The 20,608-nt window shown below is 40.4% G+C and overlaps 1 protein-coding gene across 1 annotated transcript; it reads left to right on the top strand.

Annotated features, from left to right (window-relative positions):
• The first annotated feature begins 4,634 nt into the window (after nt 1–4,634).
• On the top strand, nt 4,635–20,074 carry LOC124016970 (solute carrier family 12 member 2-like). The gene is made up of 3 exons (XM_046332302.1): nt 4,635–5,721; nt 19,527–19,910; nt 20,030–20,074. Exons 1-2 carry the CDS (start codon nt 5,176–5,178, stop codon nt 19,698–19,700), a joined length of 720 nt encoding a protein of 239 aa, XP_046188258.1. The 5' UTR covers nt 4,635–5,175; the 3' UTR covers nt 19,701–19,910; nt 20,030–20,074.
• The last annotated feature ends 534 nt before the right edge of the window (nt 20,075–20,608 follow it).

The raw sequence follows: 20,608 nt of genomic DNA, 5'->3' as shown, positions 1-20,608 counted from the left end.
ATTTATACAGTTATCACAATGCCACACCAAGGTAAGCCTACAGCAAACAGACTTAATGTGAAGTGTTTCTAAAATGAAAAATTAATGGTGAAAAAACGACTGGAACCATTTCCGTGTTTGACCGCTGAGTTTTATGGGTATTAAGCCAACATCACTGTGGCATTCTAATTGACAGGCACGTATCTCATCCCACCTCAACGTCCAAAGCTAATTTGTTATAATTCAATTGTGTGACCAGTGCAGACTTATTTGAGTGTCTGAGCTAGTTAGCAGACAGAGTGAGTGGCTGTCATTGCCTGGCCTGGCTACTGGTCTCAATGTAATGAGCTCCTGGGCTGTAAATAATTTTATTAACAGGATTAGAGAATAACCGGGTAATAAGGAGAATAAATTTACTGGTGGATCTGACCTCTGGCCTTAACACTGCTGAGCAAAGATGTTGCCGTACCAAGAGCCAAGATCTGCTCACACAGCAGCAGGAAGATCTCCAACTACCCTACTACAGGCAGACTTCCAGACCTTTGAAGTGGAAATCTTGTATTCTTGTACAGTATCGCCAAATGATGGACAGAGGATAGCAGTGTACCATGCAGTGCAGATAGTCAACAGCAGATCATATGGGCTCTGAAGAACTTTTTGCTCTGGTACTGTTATTCATTAAAATGACATAAGCACTCATTTTATAATCAATCATGATGGTGTCTTGGGATTACAAATCACCATTAACATTCTATTATAAATTATTAACCTATTCAATTTGAAATATATTCAACTGTTTTGTTATAAGCATATATGCCGTAACAAGTTATAAAGCATTATACCTTTCAATAATAATAAATATATGTATATATATTTTTTAACTATTTTCTACATTATAGAATAATAGTGAAGACATCAAAACTATGAAATAACACCTATGGAATCATGTAGTAACCAAAAAAGTGTTAAACAAATCCCAGAATATATATATATATATGTCTTAGGTTCGTCAAGGTAGCCACCCTTTGCCTTGATGACAGCTTTGCACACTCTTGAAATTCTCTCAACCAGCTTCACCTGGAATGCTTTTCCAACAGTCTTGAAGGAGTTCCCACATATATTGGCTGCTTTTCCTTAACTCTGCGGTCCAACTCATCCCAAACCATCTCAATTAGGTTGAAGTCGGGTGATTGTAGAGGCCAGGTCATCTGATGCAGCACTTCATCACTATCCTTCTTGGTCAAATAGCCCTTACACAGCTTGGAAGTGTGTTTTGGGTAATTGTCCTGTTGAAAAACAAATGATAGAGCCCCCAAGGGTGGATCACATCCGGCCGTGATTGGGAATCCCATAGGGCGGTGCACAAATGGCCCAGCGTCGTCCGGGTTTGGCCGGGGTAGGCCGTCATTGTAAATAAGAATTTGTTCTTAACTGACATGCTTAGTTAAAAAAAGGTTAAATAAAATAAATAAGCACAAACCAGATGGGATGGTGCATCGCTGCAGAATGCTGTTGTAGCCATGCTGGTTAAGTGTGCCTTGAATTCTAAATAAATCACAGAGTGTCACCAGTAAGGCACCCCCACACCATCACACCTCCTCCATGCTTCACGCTGGGAACTACACATGCAGAGATCCTCCGTTCTCCTACTGTGCGTTTCTGGATGAGAGAATGTCAAGAGTGTGCAAAGCTCTCATTAACGCAAAGGGTGGCTACCTTGAAGAACCTAAAAATATATATATTTGGATTTGTTTAACACTTTGTTTGGTTACGACATGATTCCATATGTGTTATTTCATAGTTCTGATGTTTTCACTATTGTAAAAAGAAAGAAACACCTTGGAATGAGTAGCTGTGTCCAATGTACAATTGAAGTCGGAAGTTTACATACACTTAGGTTGGAGTCATTAAAAATCATTTTTCAATCACTCCACAAAATTTCTTGTTAACAAACTATAGTTTTGGCAAGTCGGTTAGGACATCTACTTTGTGCATGACACAAGCCATTTTTCCAACAATTGTTTACAAACAGATTATTTCACTTATAATTCACTGTATCACAATTCCAGTGGGTCAGAAGTTTACATACACTAAGTTGACTGTGCCTTTTAAACAGCTTGGACAATTCCAGAAAATTATATCATGGCTTCAGAAGCTTCTGATAGGCTAATTGACATCATTTGAGTCAATTGGAGGTGTACCTGTGGATGTAATTAAAGGCCTACCTTCAAACTCAGTGCCTCTTTGCATGATATCATGGGAAAATCAAAAGAAATCAGCCAAAACCTCAGAAAAAAATTGTGGACCTCCACAAGTGTGGTTCATCCTTGGGAGCAATTTCAAAACGCCTGAAGGTACCAAATTCATCTGTACAAACAATAGTACACAGGTATAAACACCATGGGACCACACAGCTGTCATTCCACTCAGGAAGGAGACCTGTTCTGTCTCCTCCAGATGAACATACTTTGGTGCAAAAAGTGCAAATCAATCCCAGAACAACAACAAAGGACCCTGTGAGGATGCTGGAGGAAACGGGTACAAAAGTATCTATATCCACAGTAAAACGAGTCCCATGTTGACATAACCTGAAATGCCAATCAGCAAGGAAGAAGCCATTGCTCCAAAACCGGCATAAAAAAGCCAAACTACGGTTTGCAATTGCACGTGGACAAAGATCATACATTTTGGAGAAATGTCCTCTGGGCTGATGAAACAAAAATAGAACTGTTTGGCCGTAATGACCATCATATTATGTTTGGAGAAAAGAGGGGGAGGCTTGCAAGCCAAAGAACACCATTCCAACCGTGATGCACAGGGGGTGTTATGGGGGTGCTTTGCTGCAGGAGGGACTGGTGCACTTCACAAAATAGATGGCATCATGAGGAAAGAAAATTATGTGGATATATTGAAGCAACATCTCAAGACATCAGTCAGGAAGTTAAAGCTTGGTCGCAAATGGGTCTTCCAAATGGACAATGACCCCAAGCATTCTTCCAAAGTTGTGGCAAAATGGCTCAAGGACAACAAAGTCAAGGTATTAGAGTGGCCATCACAACGCCCTGACCTCAATCCCATAGAACATTTGTGGGCAGAACTGAAAAAGCGTGTACGAGCAAGGAGGCCTACAAACCTGACTCAGTTACACCAGCTCTGTCAGGAGGAATGAGCCAAAAGTCACCCAACTTATTGTGGGAATCTTGTGGGAAGCTTGTGGAAGGATACCTGAAATGTTTGACCCAAGTTAAACAATTTAAAGGCAATGCTACCAAATACTAATTGAGTGTATGTAAACTTCTGACCCACTGGGAATGTGATGAAAGAAATCAAATCTGAAATAAATCATTCTCTACTATTATTCTGACATTTAACATTTTAAAATAAAGTTGTGATCCTAACTGACCTAAGACAGGGAATTTTTACTATGATTACATTTTGAAAAACAGAGTTTAAAATGATTTGGCTAAGGTGTATGTAAACTTCCGACTTCAACTGTAAGTGTTGACAGAGGTTGTGGATGGGCTGCGGCCGCCAGAGGTATTTTTGGGATGGTGTGAAGTGGTGGGGTTGTTCAAAAAGGGGCGTTTTTGTTTTTTTAATGAATTGTGTTGCCTTTGTGACCCAATTAAAAACAATTGTTCACAGAAAATGCATTATACCTTTAAGTCAAGTGTTACCACAAATGCTTGGTTGGTTTGGAGAGGGTAGAGTGTGTTGTAGGGAGGGGACTGATCAGGAATTAGTGGTGTGGTGACACATTGCTGATGATCCATTGATATAAATATGATCTATGCATGTAACACTAAACACACCTACAACAATGAGCCCTGGACAGCCACTTCCCTGACAGCCCTCTAAGATCCTTTTGCATCAGTAATGTGGCTTACAAGAAAACACACAGTAATGCGATCTAGACTACAAACAACAGAGATTAGGCCTAGTTTAACCATGATCTGAATAGTTTTGTTGTTGTGGGGACAAAAGTTACAATGAACCTCAAGATGTACAAGTACATTTAGGGTTGCTCCTAATTGAGTTGGTGAAAAACAAGAAGTACAACATGGTGCATTTGACCTGGCCAACCTCCAAACACAGACCAATTACTGATTGGCATAGTGTAATACTACAGATCTTTATCTTGCTAGAGGCTACAACATGCCCTCTCCATTGTCATGATCACAAACAGGTGGATGAGTTTTAAAGTTTAGGCACAAACCTTTATCTACAAAACTACACATCATGACAAGAACTTAGAAAATGAAAGGGTGGGCTATGTCTACATCTCATCTCCACATATGGTTTACATTAAAGACCATCAAAAGTTCTAAGCACATCTGCTAAGTAGTATATCTTTTCATAAATTAAATTGGAAAAATACGCCACACATGACTAACTACACCATAATGATATGTTTGACTATTAAAGTAACTTTGAACTGACTCAAATTATTACATAGCAATAAGATCAGGCAAAATTCTACGTTTTTTTCTGGACATCCTGTCAATTACACTGTATGAATTAACACTACTTCAAACTTGTAATAGTTTCTATCATAATGTATGGTACATTACATTTTCTGGTACATCCTTTGCATAAGGAAACATTTTAAATAACACGCCTTCCCCCTTTTCCCTTTAAAAAAGGATGAGCTGAAATCTCGCGAGCTCTACCCCCCGTTTGGAACTCATGCTACCAGTCAGTATCTGAATGCCTTACTGCAGTGTGTATTGCAGCGAGGATGCAATGGGAGTCTAGGAGGAGTTGCACCAAGGTCAATGCAGCATCCACTCTAAAACATAACACCGCGGATTTGATTCACGTTCGTACAAGTGTGCTGAAAGCGAGAGTACCGTGAAGCGTTTTGAAGATTCGTTTGCCAGGACTGAAAGTTGATGCATTTTTCCTCTGTAGTGTATATAACGTTAGTGAGGCAACTAGCAAGCCATCCTTCTCCATTCGTAGCTCTCCGCATGTCTGGACTACCTTTTCTCAATTCGGATGCACTGCGTTTCTGTTGGAGCGAATATCCAGACGGTCGTCCTCCACTTGGGTGGTATCAGGAGTGTTCGCTAACTTTGTCGGAAATAATTTGGTTTTAGCAGCAGTGTAGCTTTGCTATTGTACACGAGTTGTGCTGGACATTTAGCTAGCTAGGTTTGTATCTGCGAGCTCGTCCATTCATCAGTAATATTTGCAATGTCAGCCACATCCTCCACGCCTCCCATTCAGGAAGAGAAACAGGCGCCAGAAAATGAGGGACTAACCGTGGATACAGGTTTGGAGCCCGCCGGCCCGACACCCAGCTCGAGTCGGTTCCAGGTGGACCTAGTGGCTGAAGCAGCCAGCGCCGCTGATAAAACGCCCAGCACGGATTCCACGCTTGCATCTGGCGACAAAGCCACCCCCGAAGGTACGGAGCCAGCGGCGGGTGGTGAGGCAAAAGGCCGGTTCCGAGTGGTGAACTTTATGGATCCCAGTGGAGCGAGCCCACCAGAAGTAGTGCCCGCTGAAGGCTTCCAGAATGGAGACACCGTAATGAGCGAGGGCAGCCTGCATTCTTCGACAGGAGGCCAGCATCACTACCACTACGACACCCATACAAACACCTATTACCTGAGGACTTTTGGCCACAACACCATCGATGCTGTGCCTAACATAGATTTCTACCGGCAAAGTGCTGCTCCGCTGGGGGACAAGCTGATAAGACCCACCCTTTCGGAGCTGCACGACGAACTTGACAAGGTAAGCAACCGCGAATTTATGTGTTTGAAACGGACGCTAGAGCCATAGCGCCTGCTTGGACAGGTGCTGCGTTCATAACAACTGGGAACTGCGACATCTCCGACTTCCGTGCGTTCAAGACAACTGGGGGAAAAAACGAGCTCCGACTGCGAACATGTGTTTTGAATAGTCAAGCAACTCGGAATTCCGAAGCGGGAAACCAGAGCTACACCGACGTCATGATTCGACCTCGTTGTTTTTCTTCCGATTTCGCAGTTGTCTTGAAAGCAACTTTTTTTTTGCTAGCCAGCTTTCTGACTTTAGTTCTAATTTTGACATTGTTGCTGTCAATCATATATTGTTTAGTGGCTCATTTAGCCTAACATTGGTGAGAAGTCAATGTGTGAAAAGGAGTTTTGCGCATAGAAACTCGTGTGAATAGGATACACGTATTCGTTGTACTTGAATAGTGTGGTAACAAGAGTATTTGGATTAGAGGTCAACTGTTTATGATTTTTCAACTCTAACGATTATTGGAGGACTAAAAAAACGATACCGATTAATTGGCCAATTTTTATTTATATATTTGTAATGACAATTACAACAATACGGAATGAAAAATGAACACTTATTTTAACCTAATAAACAAATAAAATCTATTTAGTCTCAAATAAATAATGAAACATGATCAATTTGGTTTAAATAATGCAAAAACACAGTGTTTGAGAAGAAAGTAAAAGTGCAATATGTGCCATGTAAGAAAGCTAACGTTTAAGTTCTTTGCTCAGAACATGAGAACATATGAAAGCTGATGGTTCAATATTCCCCGTTACATTTTAGGTTGTAGTTATTATAGGAATTATGACGTGTTAACTATTTCTTTCTATACCATTTGTATTTCATATATCTTTGACAATTGGATGTTCTTATAGGCATTTTAGTATTGCCAGCCTAATCTCGGGAGTTGATTAGGCTTGAAGTCATAAACAGCGCTGTGCTTCAAGCATTGCTAAGAGCTGCTGGCAAACTCAGTAAAGTGCTATTTGAATGAATGCTTACGAGCCTGCTGCTGCCTACAACTGCTCTATCAAATATTAAATCATAGACTTAATTATAATATAATAAACACACAGAAATATGTCATTAATATGGTCAAAACCAGACACTATAATTTCTAAAACAAAATGTTTATTCTTCCAATGAAATACGGAACCGTTACGTATTTTATCGAACGGGTGGCATCTCTAAGTTTAAATATTGCTGTTACATTGCACAACCTTCAATGTTATGTCATAATTATGTACAATTCTGTCAAATGAATTAGTCTTTGTTAGGAAGAAATGGTCTTCCCACAGTTCGCAACGAGCCAGGCGGCCCAAAATGCTGCATATACCCTGACTCTGCTTGCACTGAACGCAAGAGAAGTGACACAATTTCCCTAGTTAATATTGCCTGCTAACATGAATTTCTTGTAGCTAAACATGCTGGTTTAAAAAAATATACTTCTGTGTATTGATTTTAAGAAAGGCATTGATGTTTATGGTTAGGTACATTTGTGCAACGATTGTGTTTTTTTCATGAATGCGCTTTTGTTAAATCACCCATTTGGCGAATTTGAAGTAGGCTGTGATTCGATGATAAATGAACTGATTGATTATATGCAACACAGGACAAGCTAGTTAACCTAGTAATATCATCAACCATCTGTAGTTAACTAGTAATTATGTGAAGATTGATTGTTTTATTATACGATAAATTTAATGCTAGCTAGCAACTTACCTTGGCTCCTTACAGCCACAAGGTCCTTTTGACACTGCACTCGCATAACAGGTGGTCAGCCTGCCACGCAGTCTCCTCGTGGATTGCATTGTAATAGGCTGTAATCCTCATCTAATAAGGCTGATTACCGATTCTTATGGAAACTGAAAAATAGGCCCTAATTAATCGCCCAATGCTGATTTTTAAATCTGTCAACCTCTAATTTGGATATCAGCTTAAGCGGCGCAGAGAACGCACAGTTCAGTAAACAGAGTGAATGCTTTTTTCACAAAGTAGTAAATAGTCACTTACAGGAATTGACAATCAATAGGATGTTTCACTTAGGCCTTAGCAAAAACACATGTTTAACTAGCAATATATCTGTGTATCTGACAGTTCCCACTTGAGTAGGGTGACCACGTTTAAAATACCCAATTGCTGACAACAAGATTATTTTGCAGGACAGTGTAGGCTACATTAACAAAAAGATTTTGCACCACCCCCTCAAAGTTTGTACTGACAGATTTAGCCAATTGATGAATACACCATTATCGCATATGGATACACTACATCCTCCAATTGCAACATCTGCCTATGCCCACACACATGCTCCTGGGAGTGGTGTTGGAGGGCCAGTAGGAGGCACCCTTTCCTCTCGTCTAAAACAATATCACAATGCCCCAGGACAGTGATTGGGGACATTGCCCGGTGTAGGGTGCCGTCTTTCGGATGGGATGTTAAACAGGTGCCATGGCACTTATCATAAGTGTTGGGGTGTTAACCCTAGTGTCCTGGCTAAATTCTCAATCTGGCCCTCATACCATCATGGCCACCTAATCATCCCCAGTTTATAATTGGCTCATTCATCCCCTCTCCTCTCCCCTGTAACTATTCCCCAGGTTGTTGCTGTAAATGAGAATGTGTTCTCAGTCAGCTTACCTGGTAAAATAAGGGTAAAAAGACAATGTAACTAAGTTAGGCATACCTAACTTCAAAATGGGCCATGGCATCATCAGTCACTTGTGAATGATAATTGTTCACGTTTTACCAGTGAAATGTCAGCTGCGTCTGCATGCCAATTTTTTTTTATCACAGTTTCATGGGAACACAGTGCATTCGGGAAATATTCAGACCCCTTCCCCTTTTCCATATTTTGTTACGTTAGAGCCATATTCTAAAATGTATTACTTTTTTTTTACCTCATCACACACAATACTCCATAATGACAAAGCGAAAAGAGGTTTTTAGACATTTTTTGCAAATGTATTAAAAATTAACAAGTATTTAGATCCTTTGCTATGAGACTCAATTGAGCTCAGGTGCATCATGTTTCCATTGATCATGCTTGATGTTTCTACAACTTGATTGGAGTCCACCTGTGGTTAGGGCTGTTAAGGTGACCAGTATTACTGCCACACTGGCGGTCACGAGTCATGAAGGCAGTCAAATTTCACGTAAGCATTTAGTTGCACTAATTGGGCTCTCCAAGCTCTGATGGTCATTAGTAGCCACCCAAACTTGCTAACTGCCTGGTACTCAGCACTCTATTGTCCCTCTAATCACTCTGACATCAATGCAAATGTATTCAAAAACTTCATATGAGGTGCAACATTTTTATAGGCTATGCAATTGCGTGAGAGATCCGAGTGATGGCCTCTATTAAAAAGAGGAGGATCCCATCAGCTTTCTATAGGCTAGGCCTACTATAGTTACTTCTCAACATTCCTAATGTTAAGCATGGTTTATCTTTACAACATGAGTATAGCCTACCTGGCTGGCATGAAAAGGAACCACAGGAAAAGCATCCTCCATTCACTATTTAAGTGCATAGATGCACTTGTTTTCCCCCATGGTTCATTTGGTGCATGATAATGGTCCATTCTAAATCAAAACAAATTTCAGATCTAGATTAAATCAAGAATATTGTGGTGGGTGACAATATTAGCAAATCACTTGTGAATGATTCCCAGCATAAGGCAAGAAACAAAGCCTTTTTCGAATCACAGTCACACACCCCATGTAGCCTAGCACATAGGCCTATATGTTTTGATAAGGTTAGTATCACACCTCATGTAGCCTAGCCCATAGGCCTATATGTTTTGATAAGGTTAGTATCACACCTCATGTAGCCTAGCCCATAGTCCTATAAGGTTAGTATCACACCTCATGTAGCCTAGCCCATAGTCCTATAAGGTTAGTATCACACCTCATGTAGCCTAGCCCATAGTCCTGTAAGGTTAGTATCACACCTCATGTAGCCTAGCCCATAGTCCTATAAGGTTAGTATCACACCTCATGTAGCCTAGCCCATAGTCCTATAAGGTTAGTCTCACACCTCATGTAGCCTAGCCCATAGTCCTATAAGGGTAGTATCACACCTCATGTAGCCTAGCCCATAGTCCTATAAGGGTAGTATCACACCTCATGTAGCCTAGCCCATAGTCCTATAAGGGTAGTATCACACCTCATGTAGCCTAGCCCATATTCCTATAAGGTTAGTATCACACCTCATGTAGCCTAGCCCATAGTCCTGTAAGGTTAGTATCACACCTCATGTAGCCTAGCCCATAGTCCTATAAGGTTAGTATCACACCTCATGTAGCCTAGCCCATAGTCCTATAAGGTTAGTATCACACCTCATGTAGCCTAGCCCATAGTCCTGTAAGGTTAGTATCACACCTCATGTAGCCTAGCCCATAGTCCTATAAGGTTAGTATCACACCTCATGTAGCCTAGCCCATAGTCCTGTAAGGGTAGTATCACACCTCATGTAGCCTAGCCCATAATCCTATAAGGGTAGTATCACACCTCATGTAGCCTAGCCCATAGTCCTATAAGGCTAGTATCACACCTCATGTAGCCTAGCCCATAGTCCTATAAGGTTAGTATCACACCTAATGTAGCCTAGCCTCCAACACTACTCAACAAATTGGATGCAGTCTATCACAGTGCCATCTGTTTTGTCACCAAAGCCCCATATACTACCCACCACTGTGACCTGTATGCTCTTGTTGACTGGCCCTCGCTTCATACTCGTCGACAAACCTACTGGCTCTAGGTCATCTACAAGTCTGTCTTGGGTAAAGCTCTTCCATTATCTCAGCTCACTGGCCACCATAGCAGCACCCACCTGTAGCACGCGCTCCAGCAGGTATATCTCACGGGTCACCCCAAAGCCAATTCTTCCTTTGGCCACCTCTCCTTCCAGTTCTCTGCTGCCAATGACTGTAACGAACTCCAAAAATCATTAAAGCTATAGACTCTTACCTCCCTCGCTAGCTTTAAGCACCAGCTGTCAGAACAGCTCACAGATCACTGCACCTATTGTGGGAAGTTTGTGAAAGGCTACCTGAAACATTTGACCCAAGTTAAACAATTTAAAGGCAATGCTACCAAATACTAATTGAGTGTATGTAAACTTCTGACCCCCTGGGAATGTGATGAAGGAAATTAAAAGCTGAAATACATCACTCTCATTACTCTGACATTTCACATTCTTGAGATAGTGGTGATTCCAACTGACTTAAAACAGATCCTTTACTAGGATTAAATGTCAGGAATTGTGAAAAACTGAGTTGAAAATGTGTTTGGCTAAGGTCTATGTAAACCTCTGACTTCAACTGTATTTACCAGCCCTCTGGTTGACCTATTTCTGAGAAACTTTTTCCTGTCTCTCAGTGTGTGTGCAGGTCTCTTGGAGCCAAGAGGATAGATAGATAGATGAGCTGCGAGTTCAAAGATATTTTCTATCTGTTCTGATGTACGCCATCTGATGTACACTACTCATACTTAGTCACTCAAATCATTGTTGCTTTGGTTAAGCGATGCTGTAAGTTTTTTTCTATTGGCATTTGTTATTGGCTTGAAGACATTTTGCTTGGTTTTTGGTGTGGTCGGTCAAGACACACCCACTTCCAGCTTTGATGTTAGACAACTTGTAATATTATGTTCTCAAATAGTTAATCCTGTCTTAATTTAGAGTACCTTATCTGACATTTTGACAGTGATTGTTTAAAATGTATATCATTTTAATGTCTAGTAGCCTATGGGTTTAGCAGAGTACTGATGTAGTCAGTTTACCATGACAAAGCGATCCCAGGCACACTGGCTTGTGTCCACAATGTCAGCCCTTTCATTTGGTCAGCAAATCTACGGAAATCCTTCTCTATTTGAAACACCCCCCTAATAATACCACAAACGTAGCTCTCAATTCCAGAGCATTTCTGCTTAGCATTGACACCATTTCCCTGGCATGCGACTGGCATTGAGATGGCATGCCAGCCCTGAGCTCTCCTTATCGCTCTGTTCAACTTATTGGAAGACGGAGAAGAAAAAACAACGCAACCATGTTGACGTTCCAGGGTCTGTTATGTCTCAGACATCATGGTAAGGAGGCGGGCGCCATTACCGACGGACACACGAGAAGACGCTCAAGTTTAACTGTCTTGACTCCATATCTCCAGATGTGTTTTTTTTCCACATTCCATCAATGTCCTCTCAATCCCTACATTTTGGGTAATATTTTTTTCTGTAATGTTCTTGTGGTGTCCATTCTAACTGCAAGTATGGGTGGAGACTATTCCCATATGGACCTGTAAGCCTTACAGCTTGTATGTAGAGTACACAGTTATGATCTTCATAAGACATGTGGAACAGTATATTTAACTTAACGAACAGCTTAACACATAAAGCAACAACCTGCAACATGCTAGCTTTTACTGTGTCCTTTTTGGGAAATGGTGTGCTCTTGTGACCCAGTATATAATAGACTACATGAGGAGTAATGGTTAATTCATTCCCAGACTGAAAATCTATTCTAGTCAGTTTCCTACTATAGTAGTGCAACCTCCCCTCCTTAATTTCCACTATTGGTTTATACTGTTTGATCTGCGGTCGTCTCCTTTTCCCAGCTTTGATATGTATCCCAGATATGTAACCGTAACCCTAACACACTAACCATAGACATTTTGACATCCTGTTTTGAATATATGAACACGTCCCTCTTTCCTCCCTTTCTTGAAGTAGGTTAATGACTGATCTGTATGTGAATGAATAAGTGAAGGAAGGTGTCCATCCTATACTGTTTTCACCAATCCAACTCTTTCCAGATGTGCAAAAAGCGAGGAAGTGTTGTTTTCTACTATTCCAAACGGCCTTAATCAGCATATTGTTGAACGTGTCACTATTTTTGTCCTGGCGGCATCAGTTGAACGTGTGGCATTTTTGGCCAAATGCCTGCATTTGTACATCGGCAGTTGTCAGTAACCGGACACTGGTAAAATATACTTTGACACATTGAATTTTCCCTTTGACTATGCCTATAAATATAGATGTTACATTTTTCTGCATGTATGCACAGAAGGCTTAAGCCGAAGCTTAGCGACTAGATGTAGACCGATTTTAATTGGCAAGGCAGATTTCAAGTTTTCATAACAAATCGTAATCATCATTTTTGGATGCCGATTATGGCTGATTTACATTGCAATCCACGAGGAGACTGCGTGGCTAACCACCTGTTATGTGCATATAATCAATGCGGCGCCTGTTCGTTTATCATCGAATCACAGCCTACTTCAACAAAAGCGCATTTACGGAAAAAGCACTTGCACAAATGTACCTAACCATAAACATCAATACACAAAATGAATACACAAGTATATATTTTTTAAGCCTGCATATGTAGTTACAAGAAATGCATGTTAGCAGGCAATATTAACTAGGGGAAATTTTACTTTTCTTGCGCTCTGTGCAAGCAGAGTCAGGGTATATGCAGCAGTTTGTGCCGCCTGTCTCGTTGCAAACTGCGTAAACACCGTAATTAATTTGCCAGAACTTTACATAATTATGACATAAATTGAAGGTTGCGCAATGTAACAAAATATTTAGACTTATGGATGCCACACGATCGATAAAATAGGTAACTGTTCCGTATTTCACTGAATTAATAAATGTTGTTTTCCGGTTTTGACCATATTAATGACCTAGGGTTCGCATTTCTGTGTGTTATTATGTTATAGTTAAGTCTATGATTTGATAGAGCAGCCTGACTGAGTGGTGGTAGGCAGCAGCAGGCTCTTAAGCATTCATTCAAATAGCACTTTACTGCGTTTGCCAGCAGCTCTTAGCAATGCTTGAAGCACAGCGCTGTTTATGACGTCAAGCCTATCAACTCCCGAGATTAGGCTGGCAATACTAAAGTGCCTATAAGAACATCCAATAGTCAAAGGTATATGAAATACAAATGGTATAGAGAGTCCTATAAACTACAACTTAAAACTTCTTAACTGGGAATGTTGAAGATTCATGTTAAAAGGATCCACCAGCTTTCATATGTTCTCAAGGAACTGAAACGTTAGCTTTTTTTACATGGCAATACTGCACTTTTACTTTCTTCTCCAACAATGTTTTTGCATTATTTAAACCAAATTGAACATGTTTCATTATTTATTTGAGGCTAAATTGATTTTATTCATGTATTAAGTTAAAATAAATGTTCATTCAGTATTGTTGTAATTGTCATTATTTTTTATGTATGCATGTGTGTATTTTTATTTTTTTATTTTTTTTATTTCACCTTTATTTAACCAGGTAGGCTAGTGGAGAACAAGTTCTCATTTGCAACTGCGACCTGGCCAAGATAAAGGATAGCAGTGTGAACAGACAACACAGAGTTACACATGGAGTAAACAATTAACAAGTCAATAACACAGTAGGAAAAAAAAGTCTATATACATTGTGTGCTTTTTATTGGAGGACCAAAAAAAAGCTGATACTGATTTTTGGATGTGTGTGTGTGTGTACATGCATACATACCGATTTAAAATCGGACGGTTTTTATGTATCTGCTTTTTTGTGGTCCTCCAATAATCGGTATCGGCGTTGAAAAATCATAAGTGGTTGACCTCTATTAGACTTTAGAAAATTAAAATAGCATAAAGTAAGGCCAACCCCTCCTATGCTCCATCGATTGGTATCAAGAGAGCGACAGTGTTCAGACAGCCATGGATTTAATGAAAAGTAGCATCCTAATGGTCCAATGCCATGTAGTTGGAAGAGCAGCCCTATTGTATGCAGATGGACTATATTAAACGTATTTTACCACCTTAGAATGACTTGTATTGATACTCATAGGATAACATAATTGTCCACATGCCTTATGTTCTAGTCAATCAACATCAATGATTCCTGCCCCTTTTTGCTATATTTTATTTCCTCTTTCGCTGTGTGCCACAGAGGCTTTCAATTTCAGTCAGTTCGTGCCTGTCGCTTCAAAGTCGAGGTCCCACTACTACCATTGAAATGTTTTTCCCTTTTATCAGTAGAGCGAACTAAGGATTGAAAACGCAAAATGGAAATTCCAGTGTAGCCAATCAATCTGTGCCTGTGGACTTGCTCAGAAATCATCAGTCACCCAATTAGCCATCGTTAGTGTTGCTAAAAGGGGACTTGTTAAGTGATAGACTGCAAAGTTACCTGACCAGGTAGGCACACGGGCTCCGTTCCACACACAAACTCTGACGCAACCAATGGCCGTTGCAGATTCCATTGAAAATGAATAAAAAGGGACATCATTCTGCATTTGTAATGTGGCCCTTTTCTGATATTGCTGCTGCCACCCATTTTTTTTTTGTTGGGGTAGATTGTAGCCTTTACTGTTCTTATTGGGCCTTGAACCCATTACCCAGCAATAGCCGCATGCGACTTGTTATATTGACCAGCCAGAGTAGAAACCCTGACAGGGCAGATTTATTCAGTGCCGGGCGGCCAAGCGGAAGTGGATTGTGGTGTTATATATTGACGTCTTCCTATTGCAACTACAGTTGGGGGCTCAAAGTTGACGAGAGCCCAAACAGGCCAGCTAACTTCCAACTATAGTATGAGTCAGTACTGTGTGGCTTCTTGGCCTTAGTAGTGGGGGACCAGGCATGGAGTAGACATGTCTGCCTGTAATATCTATTTATGTCCCAGTTAGATGTTTTAATGCAATTTGAACACGGCCCAGAGAAAAGAGAACAGTTTACAGTAAGCAAGCCTGTGGTATTGGCTAACCTTTGTCAATGTTTAAAGCCTTTGGATGCAATTACCTTATTGCTCTGATTACAACTTCTTGAGTGTTTCTATGAAGTTCAAGTGGTGTACAAAGTCTGCAAAATGCCCATGTTACAATGCAATTACAATCATGTCAGCATGTGGCTTTTGTTCTCATACATTCTTTGGATGGTGATGCTGTGTGCCAATACTTTTGTGTTCCCTTTGGCTCATGTTGTTAGACGCTGACCAATCCCTTTGGCAGTTAGTTAACGCAGTGCGAAGTCTTGACCCACTTCCTCTGTGGAGTGTTGAGTCGGCAGGGACTCTCTTTAAGAAGTGGCCAAATTAATATTAAAGGGAATTCCCAGTCAGGCGTTTCCATGCTCGCAACTAGGAAGCCCTTGGTGGTGGGGAGACCACCCCAGGTGATGTGACACCCCACTCTTAACATTTTATATATATTTTTTAATTGTATGCTATGCAGCCAAATTAATCATATTCTGAATGATTGGATACTCCCTTATGATGTGATCAGTCTTCTGAAATTACATGGCCTTTTAAGTGCGACGATTTTGGTCACATTAGGCTTGGTCGGTATACCGGGGTATTTGGAAATAGTCAAGGGGAAGGTTTTTTCAATACCATTTGAAACCATTTATTGAAAAACTTCCAAAATGTGTTTTTTTGTAGCTACTTTAAGTAAATGCCTGCAGTCAATTTGTGAAAAACTTTAGACTGAGCAGATCACATTCTTCATTTCACCTGTCACGTTATTTAATTATATATATTATATATTATATTATTATATTATTATTATATTATTATTATATTATTATTATTATTATATTATTATTATATTATTATATTATTATTATTATTATTATATTATTATTATTATTATTATTATTATTATATTATTATTATTATTATTATTATTATTTATTATTATTATATTATTATTATTATTATATTATATTATTATTATTATATTATTATTATTATATTATTTAACATTATGAAGCTTACCGTTGTTCCCCAGAACAGTTGAGCCAGTCACGTGTTTGTAAAAAGCCCAGCATGTGAAACGTGAAAGCGGGAGCACGTGAAAGCGGGAGCACGTGAGTCCAGCTGTGTATTGACGGGTCGCATTTTAAATTGAAAGTTAAGTTATTATTATTTATTTTTTTGCTTCAATAGTTTGGCAGCTACAGTTTTCTTTCACAGGAAATACATTAGTTCAACACATTCATCAGACGGCTTCATTTTCATTCGATGGCAACAAGTTCAACGCTATTTGGCTGGCAACCACACAAGTAAATGAGCTTAGCCTTTTCATCTATTTTTGGCAAAAACGATGCATGGCTATCATGTTTCTAATGTATATCATAGAAGGAATGTTGCCAGCTACATTTCCTAATGTTTTGCTTAAAGATAATCTTGCATTTTGCAGATAAAAGTAGGCTGGCTACACCAAGAAAAGTAACAGAGAAAAGTAGCTACAGATCAGAGTGCTGAAAATAGCCTAGTGGTTAGAGTGTTGGGCTAGTAACCGAAAGGTTGCAAGTTCAAATCCCGAGCTAACAACGTACAAATCTGTCATTCAGTTAACCCACTGTTCCTAGGCCGTCATTGAAAATAAGAATTTGTTCTTAACTGACTTGCCTAGTTAAATAAATGTAATTTTTTTGTTTTCTTTAGCATAAAAATAATTATGTGCTAATTCTTGCTAGTTATCTAAGTAAGTAGTGTTGTCATGATACCAACATTTGAGTAATGATATGATACAGGCCAAGTTAATGCCTTGACTCTTGTTCTCCCACAAACTTGTTCACATTTTCATGCACTGCTCCCCTGTCACTGATAAATGAATTTAACTTTACACTGTTCACTGTATTAAAGAATACCTCAAATGTGAGAATATACATAGTGCATGGCATTGTGCCAACAAGGGGAAAACACTGCAGAAATGACTCTCTCCCACAAACATTTTAAATGATAAACAGAATACACAAAAATATATATAAAAACACAACATGTAAAGTGTTGGTTTCATGAGCAAAAATAAAAAATCCCAGAAATGTTCCATACGCACAAACTTGTCTCTCAAATTTTGTGAACAAATTTGTTTACGTCCCTGTTAGTGACAGGTGTGGCATATCAAAAAGCCGATTAAACAGCATGATCATTACACAGGTGCACCTTGTGCTGAGGGCAATAAGGCCACTTTCATCACACAGACCCGGGTTCGATCCCAGGCTGTATCACAACCGGCCATGATCTGGAGTCCCATATGACGGCACACAATTGGTCCAGTGTCGTCTGGATTAGGGGATGGTTTGGCCGGGGGGGGCTTTACTTGGCTCATCGCGCTCTAGCGACTCCTGTGGCGGGCCGGGCGCCTGCAGGCTGACCTCGGTCGTCAGGTGAAAGGTGTTTCCTCCAACACATTGATGTGGCTGGCTTTGGGGTTAAGTGAGCAGGTGTTAAGATGCGTGGCTTGGCGGGTTATGTTTTGGAGGACGCATGACTTGACCTTCGCCTTCCAAACCCGTTGGGGAGTTATAGCGATGAGACGATGAAAAGAGGTGTAAAAAAGTGCTTTTTTTTTCTCTCCACAAAACACAATGCAGTAGATGTTTTTAGGGGCTGCGCAATTCGCATGCTGACTACAGGAATGTCCACCAGAGCTGTTGCCAGATAATTTTATATTCATTTCTCTGCCATAAGCCGCCTCCAATGTTGTTTCAGAGATTTTGGCAGTATGTCCATCTGGCCTCACAACCGCAGACCACGTGTAACCATGACAGCCCATCTGACGGTCATGTGAAATCCATAGATTAAGGCCTAATGAATTCATTTAAATTGATTTCCTTATATGAACTGTAACTCAGTGAGGTCTTTGAAATGGTTGCATTTATATTTTTGTTCAGTATAGTTAGACCAAGATTAATCTTACCATGGGCTCTTGTAGTGACCGTATTACTGCCACACCACTAGTCAACCGTAGTAAAATTCCATGTAACTGAGTCACAGGAATCTCCTCTTATGCACTCTGGCCATGCGTTGGTAGTACCCAACTCCCTAACAATCATCAGGTCGCTAATGGCTTGGTACTCAGGACTCTCTTGTCCTTCTAAAGGTGTCCACATGCTCCCCAACCGAAACAATTTGGTTATGATGACATTTTGTGACATTTTACTACATTTTGGAGTTTGTTTAGGGTTTTTGTCCGCTGTTCGGGCACTAGTCATTTTTTTGGTCAACTGTAGGGGTGATGTGAGTTTTTTCTTCTTGTCGATTCAGCCTAATACTCAGTGTGGATTCAACATGGCGCACGACAACTTTGAGCACCGATTGACCGAGACGTTACAAAAGTACCTTTACCAGTACGATTCTAGCCATGCATTATACAAAGAGCAGAATGTAAATGCCAATTCATGGAGGGAGATTGCGGAGAAGCTGGGGTCTGACCCAAGCACGTGTGAAAAGGCGGAGTAGGGTTTGCAACAAGTTTTTCAAAGAAACAAGGGCCACAGTGGAGTTGCGGTTGGAAAGGCTAATCCAGAAATGTTGCTGCTGGCATGGGAAGCATGTAAGACTGAAAGCAACGTGCCTTCTTCACGAAAGGATGGGGTATGTTGTATTTTCTATATTTGTCGACAAAAAGAGTAGTCATGTTTTGCTAACAATAGTTAGCCAGCTAGAGCTAGCTACTTGGCTGGCTAGTGTCTAGCTAGCTTAGCAGCATACTCGTGCAAGCCAACCAAATAAACTTTTGATCAAACATTTTGTCATAGAAAGAAAATCAAAGCTTTCCACATTGGTAACACAAGTCAAAGTTTGGTAGTAAGGTCCAGCTAGTGTAAATGTTTGAGCAGAGTTGAGTAGCTAACGTTAGGCCAGGCATACTCTGCTCAAACGTTTCAAATGTTGTAGTCTCGGTTAATGATTATTTGATGTTCATTAATGTTTTGGATATGTGTACTAAATACACCAGTGAATGGAGACAGCACCTGGTTTTGTTCTCTGTGCCACAGTACTGCCTGTTCACCAGCCCCAAGCACTACCTCTGCAGCCAGCCTATCTTCCACACTGAGTTGCAGTGCAGAATTACAAACGATCTCAATGCAGGACCTGGGAAGCTCTATCTTGGGCCCACCTCCAAGACTTACTCCACTGGCTTGCTCCTCAGCGACGCCAAAGAGCAGTAGCAGGGATTTGAGGAGAAGGGAGACTTACTCCACTGGCTTGCTCCTCAGCGATGCTACAGAGCAGCAGTGGTAGTAGCAGGGGTGTGAGAAGGGACAAAGGAGCTGCAGACTCGGTCCTAGACACATCACTATTAAAGGCATTGCAAATGTTTGAAGACATCTCAAGATCTGGAGAACATTATGCGCCAAGCCCACCAGCTTGTCCCAGAGGTAAATAAATACAAATAATTTCAGACTACTTTGATCCCCTTTCCTCTTCTGTTCTTCCTCACCATGCACACTGCTCTCCAGACACTCATAATGTCCCCCCCTTCTCATACTCTCCACAGGGTGGGCAGCTACAGCTGATTTCATGGATGAACTCTTGACCAATCAAAAAACTGAGACTCCATACAAGGGGAGGAATTTGATCACCAGCTGCACGAGTTCGTGCATGATTTCAAGAAGATGACATGGACCGAACGACTGGGACCACAGTGAAATGAACTTGTTCTATTGTTTAGACATCTCAGGAGTCACTAGACACTTTCATTTTATTCCATAGTTACTTTTATTTACATTTCTGTTCCTAACAGACTGTTTTACTATTGTTCAGAAATATTTAACTACACTCTGACACTTAAATTTTATTCCATAGATACTTATTTACATGTCTGTTCTTTCAGAAGCAAGAATAAAGGTTTATTTGTGTGCTGAAAAAGCTCTGTTGCCATTTCCTCATCTCAATACAATGTGTTTCAATGCATTCTATTTCAACATCAGTGACTGACAATGTACAGAAGAGCCGTGTGCCACATCATTTACAGGCTTTCTTCTACTTGTGGTGTAGCTCAATCTAATCTAAATTACTGCACACTGAGATGTCCCAGAATCCGGTTTCATTTTATTAACCAGATTAAAATTCTACT

Source organism: Oncorhynchus gorbuscha, unplaced genomic scaffold (genome assembly GCF_021184085.1).
Source record: "Oncorhynchus gorbuscha isolate QuinsamMale2020 ecotype Even-year unplaced genomic scaffold, OgorEven_v1.0 Un_scaffold_1317, whole genome shotgun sequence".
Taxonomy (NCBI): domain Eukaryota; kingdom Metazoa; phylum Chordata; class Actinopteri; order Salmoniformes; family Salmonidae; genus Oncorhynchus; species Oncorhynchus gorbuscha.
Note: the sequence above shows the minus strand (reverse complement) of the source record. Positions and strands in the feature narration are given on the sequence as shown.

Bases quoted from the DNA above. Each gene is read 5' to 3' on its own strand.
- LOC124016970 (XM_046332302.1), top strand. From the start codon at position 5,176: ATGTCAGCCACATCCTCCACGCCTCCCATTCAGGAAGAGAAACAGGCG. The intron at 5,722-19,526 runs GTAAGCAACCGC...TCTGTGCCACAG, and splicing joins TGCACGACGAACTTGACAAG to TACTGCCTGTTCACCAGCCC.